At 42.3% G+C, this 9342-nt stretch overlaps 1 protein-coding gene across 1 annotated transcript; it reads right to left on the minus strand.

The window, feature by feature from the left end:
* Positions 1-2946: 2946 nt before the first annotated feature.
* Positions 2947-8154, minus strand: LOC104263554 (macrophage migration inhibitory factor). Its single transcript, XM_009820287.2, has 3 exons — positions 8047-8154; positions 3770-3942; positions 2947-3013 (listed from the first exon to the last, which is right to left on the minus strand). Exons 1-3 carry the CDS (start codon positions 8152-8154, stop codon positions 2947-2949), a joined length of 348 nt encoding a protein of 115 aa, XP_009818589.2.
* Between the last annotated feature and the right edge of the window lie 1188 nt (positions 8155-9342).

The following is a 9342-nucleotide window of genomic DNA, read 5'->3' on the forward strand; positions in this document are numbered from 1 at the left end:
AACTGAGTCCTGCTGCGCTGCGCAGTTCATACATAACCTGGTATCAGCGCATGTAGTACTACTGCTATAGCACACCCACAGGCTTTTGCAGGGTCAGGGCCACAAAGGGCTAGAGGCCCTAGATTGGCAGTTGCAAAAAGGGATACTTACCCTGGCTCCGAAGGGAATTTTTTTTTTTGCAAAATAAAGGCATATTTGTACAGTTTTAACTGTGTGCATAGCTTTAACACGATGTAAGAAGCAGTGTGGCATGTTAATTATTCTCTAACGTTTTTCAGTCAAATTGAAAGTGGTCTATTACTTCTCAGCATCCTCATTTTCACATCGTATGTTTCTACTGGAAAAAGGCAGAAATGATCTTTTTTTGCTTAGACATGAAATGGTGCGTGTATATTCGGAGGTGAGAGGCAGCCCGAGAGATGAACTTTCTGCTGGGCTGTGTGATGCGATGCACGTAGGCTGCAGAGGGCATGACTCCCCACCCTGCCTCTTACACTGCCCTGACTGCAGCGCAGCGCTCTGCTGCGCTGCTTGAAATGACTCACGGGAAAGCTAAAGAGGATCAGGCCCAGGGCCTGCTCCACACAGACATTTCACACACGGGAATCGACCATGTGTTAATTTTTAACAAAGTCCCAGCACTGCTGCTGCTAGAAGGCTTGACCATACATACATGTTACACATGCGAACACACATAGCCCTGAACAAAGAGTAAGGGATGGTATTGTATGGGAATGCTTTGGACTGGCACTGGCTGTAACATTAAGAACGCTGCTATTAAGAACTAATATTGTCAGCTCCCTGCCATTGCGTAGACCCATTTATTCCTCCCACCTTCCTGCCTCCCAGAGTTGTATGGAGGTAGGGTGGGAATTCTGGCAGTGCAGGGAAAAAACCTCGAGGGCAATATCACCACCGGTGCGCTTGCTCTGTGGCCTACGAGGCCCAAAGTGACAGACCCTGGCCGTGCTGCCATACAATGGAAAGGCATCCACAATTTCATTCTTTTTTGTCCCCTTGACTAAGGAAGAAGCAGTGCGTACATTTTCATAGCTTCTAAAGATGCATTTTTAGAAGTTAACCAAATACCAGTGTGTATGTATGCACTTGTCCCTCATGTGATTGCTCATGCATTCATAATACATTTTCTGGATGCAAAGAATCTGTTTTAAAACACAATTGCTTATGATTAAAATAAGAACAATGAAGAAATGTGTCTAAGACAGCAAAAAGCTTAAAGGTAAAATGTTTTACGGAAATACACCGAAGAACATTCTAAAGATGTGCCAGAGAGAGGCAAAGGCAGCTTTTATGTTCCCCATTAGGGAGTGTGAGGATAGTTAGCAAGCAGAGGTGGTCTCAATTATATTTGTGCCATGAGATACCCAAGGAACACACATCTCAGGGTTTGGATGCTCTCAGAGTAAGTCTGAAAGCGTCTAGCACAGAAAGGCTTCAGAAGATATGTGGGGCAGGCTGAAGCCTTTCTTGGAGGCTGACTGCAAATAGCAGGGCTGGGGCACTCACGGGTTGCAGTTGTACATGCCCACCTGCACCACAGACAAAACCTGAGCACAGAGCAACTGGGCCAGGGAGGAGAAGCCAGGAGAACATCAGAGAATGCCCATGCTGTGGCTCCAAGAACAGGCAGAGGCAGCATTCTTTGAGCAGGTGGCTCTATGAAGAAGGCAGACTGATTGCTAGAGATGGGAACTGCCTCCTCATCTAAGATCCTGCTGTGTTTAGGAGCTTCATAGCCATTCACCACAAGCAATTCTGCCAAAAGAATACCTACCTCATGTCATGTCTTCCTTCCTCAATGGGCAGCTCTGGAAGGCTTTAAGTGGAGTGAATGATATTTAATAAGACATACTGTATTTAGGTGCCCAGTAGCATGTTGCTTTATTTGGCTGTGCTGCTTTGATTCACTAAAGCAGCTTTCATTTTTGCAGGTTGAGGTGCAGGCTTGTATTTAAAGACTATGGCTGCAAAGCAAAGCTGTGATAGGGACAAAATGGGGTGTTCACAACAGAGCTCAGCAGGGGTGAGATAGGTTTGTTCTTCCAGAAAAAAATGAAGTCACCATACACCTAATTTCAGAGATTTAAGAAACAGATCTGTACTCAGTCTTTCTACTTGACTTTGGAAGCAAATGCTCTTATTTGACCCAAGGCTTGAATAATAAATATTTATATGGAAATCTTCCTTTTGCAATTAATTCATTACTTTGGCCTCTGGGAATGGCTCACTGTGCCTCTGCCTCATTTTGAGCTGTGCTCTAATCTTCACTGTCACTGCAAATTGTTCAATGGATGAAAAGGGGAGGGCAGAACAGTGGGTTTTTCCACTTACTCCCTCTGCCTATCCTGAGCCCTGGGACTCTGACAGCACAAGTTTTTTTGCTAAGCAGCTAGAGGCCCATGGAGTGTTAGATCTAAGGAGGACCTGGACTACAATCCACCCCTTTTAAACAAGAGGCAATCATGTTTTTTCCTCCTTTTGAAGGGAGATCCATATGCCACAGTGATAACCACATCTATTGACTTAAATGTATTTTGAAATCAGGTCAAGATAGTTCTATTTAAATTTGGCCAGGCTGTTGAGCATGAACAAGGCAAAGGCATATCCAGGTGGAGTGTTCATCTTCACACACAAGACTAAACTGTTTTTAAAAAATAAAAGCTTCTGTTAAGAATATTTTGAGAAAGCACCTTCCATCTCAGCCACAGGCATGTCCAGAATGACAAGACAGTCTGTCATAAGGCTTCTGCTGGATTTTTACTTTTATTAAGCATCAGACAAGATGTTAAAACAGCATTAGGTAACAGCGACTAAGGCACCACTGACTTTTACATTTGTGCCAAATACAGTTAACATAACTAGAACTACAGTGTTCAGAAAGCACGGTGAGGGTTCAGGAATAAGCTGTTACAACCCAAGGGCACCTCAAGCAAAGGTGGTGTTGTTCCAGCCTACATTGCCAGCACTGATGTCGAAGAAGCTGACATAAATTCTGAAAGGGAAGACAGACCCTGTTAGCTGCTGAGAGCAGAGTGCTGCAGGCCAGCCAGGGTGTTCCCGCAGCAGGACACACGCACAGCCATGCTGTAGACTGTTCCCCAGGGCTTTGCACTTCTCAAGCTTGCACTGCATCTCAGCAAGTTACACATTTCCTTTTGCAAATTCTGGCAGGCATGTTTGAGTGTTGCATATGTCACATCCCCCCTCACACCACCCCCCCCCACCCCACACCCCCCCCATGCTTGTCTACTTGCATTTTGGAGTTCCTGGTATTTTCTACTTCTTGTTTTAAGGAGATCTCAGGATGCTGTGTTTTATTTACAGTCACTTCTGGAACAGATTTGTGTACCCGCAGGAAAAGGACTAGAAATGCTTTTATGTAAGTGGAAGCTTTTGTAATAGACCTCCACTTGCACACCACAGGCTGTAGGGAAGCGTTGGTACATGTTACTCGAGTTATCAATTTAATAACATCAAGTTATTGTGTCTGTACCTGGGCTTTTGCACATATGAGATCTGTGGGTACATGCAGTGCCTCAGCCTCCATCATTTTAACTAAGGGAAATTTTACAGCTTCTGGGCATTAGCGTTGCAGCTCATGCAATTGCTCCTTTAGTCTTTAATTGGAGAATTACTCTATTGACTTGGCATTTAGCCTCTTCAAGTAGAATGTTAATAGAACACCAAAGGACAAGTCTGGGATTAATAGTTTTAACAATTTGTGGAAATTCACATCAGACCAGTTCACCTGTCAGATGGTATTTTCAGCTGTTTGTTCAGCAGGTCACAAAGCAATTTGGAGTAGACCTTGTTCTCCTGCTCCCCTATCTTGCCAATGCTGTAGAGAAAGCACATAGCACAGGGGTCTGTGGAACCACCAAAGGACATCACTTGATCAGGAGATATCTGTATTGCTAGATACTGTTGGAAGAAGAAAAGGAATATTATTTTCCTTTGCCATGTTAGGAAAAGATTTGAAAATCTGAGAAACCACAGTGAAAACAGATGCATGCCTATCAGTTAGTCTTTTGACATTCTCCTATGTGTACTTCATTGCACTTCCAGACTTCCTAAATACTTTCCTGCAAGTCTCAAAGATGAGAAGGTATGAAATAGAACCACATTCACATGACATACCATTTGGAAACATGCACTACCATCACAATTCTTTCATCTATTGCAGAATGGCTGTATTCTTAACTAAAGATATTATTTTATGTGCTGCTAATAAAAAAAAAAGCAGTCCCAAGCATTCAGAGATGCTTTTTGCCAGTTACTAAAATGCAAATAGTTTCACTCTTGTTCTTAAGTTACCCTGTGGTAAAGATCCTTCCCTGCCTACTGTCTTGCAACCTTCAACTGCAGTGTGCCCAATTACCTACTGAAAGATGGGTTCTGGATACTCAGCCCACATACGCTGTTGGGAGAAGGACCCCGCAGTATCAATCTTTACCAACTTTGAATTTTGGGTAGAAAGTTCAGGTGCTCCAAGAGCTCAGTGGCCTGCAATGCCTCCAGAACCTCCTCAGAGCCACCAGGCTCTCCCTGCCTGTGCGGGAAGGCCGGGTGCAAGTGGGGGGCATGCAATTGCATTGCTGCCACCCTACGTTCCAGAGAGATTTTGCACCTCACTGGCTCCTGCTGCAGTCTTCCCTGCGGAGGTAAATGTGAACTGACATAGCAGCGGTCTAAATCAACATCCCCCTCATTAAACAAGATACAGCATAATGCTACTTTCATTCTTGATTGCAGGAAAAATAGAAGAGAGTATCTATGTTTAATATTAATGACGAGCCTGCAATTTTCCCTGCTGCTAATAAACAGTGTCAAATCCACATACTGGGGAATCCAGTGATCAGTTTCTTTGGCATTCATCTGGCTTCTACCCATGTTTATTAGCAGCGCATCATTGGAACTCAGCAGCAATTAACCCTCTTGGTAAAACAAGCTAGCCTGAGTACCAGGAGCTGTCTGGTTAATTAGCCTTGGCCATCATTTACAGCTTGTTTGGGTGCAAATTGCATCAGACCACAGCAGTACACGATAAATAAGGCAAGGAGATCCTGCTGAGGTACCACTTGCTTGGCCCTGTTCTCCCCTGGCTGGACACCCTCTGCTGTCAGCTTGATGCCAAATGTAGGTACATATATGTCGTTAAAATCTACCCTGGAAGCCAATAATTATTTTTTAAATAAAAAAATCTAGCCAAAATGTTAATTGGCATTATTTTCTTCTTAGAGCAGTTTGAAAAATGTTTGAAACTGGTTTTCCAGCAGAAAAACCCCTATTTGATTAAAAATAAAAATCAGTATTTTTTCAAATGGTACCATTTCCTGCAAGAGGAAAGCTCTACATTCCAGCCCACCCTAATCCTTTCCTTCTTTCTGTGTTATAACTAAGAGACTTTCCCTTTCCTATTGCCTCCTTTGTCACGAAGAAATTGCATATCCTCTTAAAAAAAAATCTCTTTGTTGTTCCCTGTATATTTCTAAGTCCCATCACATATCCCTTCCACACTGCTGCACAAACCTGTTCCAGCTGCATCCCAGCCTTGGCCTCTAGCTTTATATTCAGGAGCTGTTATACAAGAACCACCAGTGACCTCCCCCCACCCCACAACAGCAAGTACTTGTTTGCTAGATTGATAAAAAATGTTTTTTTTGAAGAGGAGTAGAACACAGCAGTTTTACATAAGAATTTCATCATATTACTCCATGTGTTGGGAAAAAAAATATCTTACTCCCTTTTACAGTTCAGCTTGCTTTTCGTGGAGACTAGGCTTATGCAAGCCTAAAACATGCTTCTATTCCCTCAGATAAATAACTTTGGTCAAATTTGTCAGATATTGATTTCCTACGTGTTTAATGACACTGGCTGATTGCACAGAGCTCCATTACTGTTCCTAGAGAAAGAGGGGCCCCATTATCAGACATCAAACAATCTGCCTGTAAGACACAGTAGAACAGGCTTCTTCAGGTTGATTGGGTTCTTTAACTCTGCATCAAATCAATTTTATGATAACATCCAGCTACATTCAACTGTCTTTTAAAGTCTACAGCCATACAACAACAAATATAAATATTCTAATTATCAGTGCTGAACTGAGAATTTCTAATTGGTCAAAGAAATGTCAGTACTATTAACCATTCCACCACTGGTGGGATCCATGGCACAAGTCCAATGCAGAACCTGACTGGAAGTCACAGAAACTTTTAAAATTTTCCTCCAAGAACTAGCTGAAATCTTGCTGCAAGCTAAGCCTTATGCTTCCTCCACTGAGGAGGAAAAAAAAAGATGCTCCATCTTTTCCATAACAGCCTCCCTCTTCAGCCTTTTCTCCTAGAAGAGCCAGAATGTCTGTTGATCCTTATAGTCTTTTATTTCTTTAGCGTTTTTCCTTTGGTGCATCTCTAATCTGCCTACCTCTTTCTCAGAGTAGAGGACCTGAAGCTGGATGGAGTGCTCCTGCTGAGGCTTACTTCTATCTTGTGCTGAAGTGAAATTCCCCTGCCCCCAAGTGTTGCTTTAACTCTTATTTGTGTTGTAACCCACAATAGCTCCTGAAATCCTTGCTCTGTAATGAGTTCTTTGTCTTTTGTGCAGTTTGACTTATTAATCAGCTATTGAAAGAAAGCTTCTTGACTTGAAGATATCTCTTACTATCTTCTTGAATTCTCACTCTGTCTCTTGTGCATACAAGCTACTGTCATCTGCACACCTCAGTCCATCCAGTCATTAATGGAACTGTTGACTAGATGTGAGCATAAGACACTACTGTGGAACTGTTTAAAACATTCCTGTTTTTGACAAAACCATGCCAGCTGCTCACAATTTTCCTCTTATTTAAGGTGTTCAGAAGTTTGTTCTAATATTCCCAGCTATTCCGCTTGGTTTTTAAGTTTGGGTTCATTTTTCCTCTTCTCAGGACACTTCCAGCTGCGGCAGTTATCAAACAATTGCTAAGGGGTTCAGGGACCTCTGCTTTTATCTTAAGTAGCCTGGGGTGACTACCTTTTCAGAACACTGTTTCCATGAAGAGCAAAGATCTGCTCAAGAACTTCAGGTGTCCCAGTGCATAAAGAAAGGTTTGCTGGGGAGCTCTCAGAATCCTTTCTGTAGGCACCAGAACTTAATTCCTTCTAGGGTTTCAAAGCATCACTCCCAAAGTAAAATAAGAAATATTTTCTGAAAATGCTCATTTGCTAGTGAACACATAGAAAGGGTACTTCACCAAGCAGCTGAAGATCTAGAGCCAATTCACTTAAGTTACTGCTGCTACAGCAACTGAGGACTAGCTCATGTTACAAAGCTTACACCCCTATAGAGGAGCTTTCACTTTGTTTTTCATATTAATCAGTCTTCAGTAAACAACTGATACAGTGACTATTGACCTTTCAGGACTAAATAAAATAAAAGCCTTGTAAGACCTTACAAGGCCCTTAATAACAGTATTTCAGTACTTCACCTCAGTAGCATATTGTCATGGTTTTTGGCAGGTATAACTCTCTCAGTTTGGTAATGAAACGAGCAGACAGATTTTACTCTGGTGTTTTGACTACAAGTAACAGGATATCACACGGGTATTTTTGCTAGATGTCCAAGCAAGCTGAATACCTTATTTTTTCTTCAGCTGTAACCATTCAGCTACAGGCAATTTGGTGGCAGATAACAAACACATGTTCAGCAGGACTCTGCAAGGAAGTTAGAGGGTGAGGCTGCTTTCAGTCAGCTACATTCTTGAGAGTTATTCACAGAGATACCTGTGTATACATACCCACACATATCCAGTGTCTTGACCTACATGGAATATAGTCATACACAAAGCTAGTTTAAATACTTAAGTGTTTTAAGACCTCAACAGAGCTAAGTTACAGCAAACAAGTATTTGACATTTGTACAGAGAGAAGATTCTAAATACTAGTGAGTCATTAGGTATTTTAATTTATAGAGGCTGTCTCTGAGAAACAGCTCATTGCATAGGCACAGCCGACTAAATAAATAAAACATTGGAGCATCTGGACTTACCTGTGCTGGTTTGCCCATTGCTTTTGAGAGCTGCTGGGTGAGCTCCCCCATGAAAGACTCTGGAACTTTATCCTTGCTTATATTTGTGTTAACAATGAATTTAGGCATCTTTAGATCATGAGAGGGTTTTCTTTCAGCTCACCTTGTTCACAGCTTTGTTTCTAGCTCACCTACAGGATGGCTTACCCCACTGTACTAGTAAGTGCCTCAGGAGCCTTTAAATAGTGAGTGGTACCCTCCTCAGGTGCACCTGGAGTGGTGGGAGTGCCTTGGGAGAGACGAGGCTGCATGTGCCATCTGCAGGCTGCTATGCGGGTAGTCAATGTAAAGCTTTCCTAGGAGGGAAAGCTGGCTTTTTGTGCTGTGGAAATCAAAGCATCCAAAATGATGCTTCATATTTTGATACAGCCTTATCGTGAAAACCAGTGAAAAAGCAGGTGTTTCAGGCACTTTTTGAAAGTGGGAGAGTTATAACATGCCTCTTTATGCAAGTCTTACAATTATTTAAAAAATTTAGATGGACGCCTCGATTGCGAGGTTTGGAACTCTTTCCGTGGAATAGACCATAACAGAAAAACCCCAGTAGCACATGTTGTGGAGACCTTCCCTGAACTGTGACTAAGTCATGACAAAGATGCCTTAAAATCAGGGTCTTGATTTTCCACTGTGGTGAGCACTGGATTCTACATACTCAGAGGAGGCTTGTTTTCAACTTGCTCCTTTGTTGTGCAAATAGTCCCGTTACAGTCAACAGGATCTCCTGAGAGATAGGAAATCCACAGGCTTTCTAAAATGAGCAGGGTTTTATCCAGAGCTGAGTATGTGGCAGAGCTAGGATCAGTTCTCTTTGCTACCTAGCAGAGTCTTACATGAGAGAGGTGATTTAGAGGGGTCATATGGCATTTTGTAGGGGGTGTTCGCAAGTGAGATGTGTGTGGGGAAAGCAGGTTGAAAATGCTGATGGGGATAAAATAAACGGTTTGTTAATAGCTCCATGTTAAAGGTGGTGGGTGTCTTTATGCCCGGTAGTTTCTGTGAGTTAAGGGCTTTTCTACTCACTTCGTTTTCCAGCCTGTGGAAAAGAGAGAGAGCTTTCTGTAGCTTGGGCTAAATGCTTGTACTGAAATGGTGTAATTTAAACAAATACTTTTAAATTGTGAAAACCTCCATATGAACATGCTTAAGTTGATTATGTATGTTGATTTTAAGTCAGTTCCTTCCCTGTAGCACCCTTGCTGTAAAAAGCCAGCAAATTATAAGTCAGGAGATTAATTACTATGTGCCAGTGTTCATCTA

This window comes from Gavia stellata, chromosome 21, assembly GCF_030936135.1.
Source record: "Gavia stellata isolate bGavSte3 chromosome 21, bGavSte3.hap2, whole genome shotgun sequence".
NCBI lineage: Eukaryota > Metazoa > Chordata > Aves > Gaviiformes > Gaviidae > Gavia > Gavia stellata.

Coding starts and splice junctions, on each gene's coding strand:
- LOC104263554 (XM_009820287.2), bottom strand. CDS start 8,154: ATGCCTAAATTCATTGTTAACACAAATATAAGCAAGGATAAAGTTCCA. Junction 3,943..8,046: donor CAATGGGCAAACCAGCACAG/GTAAGTCCAGAT, acceptor TTCTTCCAACAG/TATCTAGCAATACAGATATC. Junction 3,014..3,769: donor CTGAAAATACCATCTGACAG/GTGAACTGGTCT, acceptor CTTCCCTTTCAG/AATTTATGTCAGCTTCTTCG.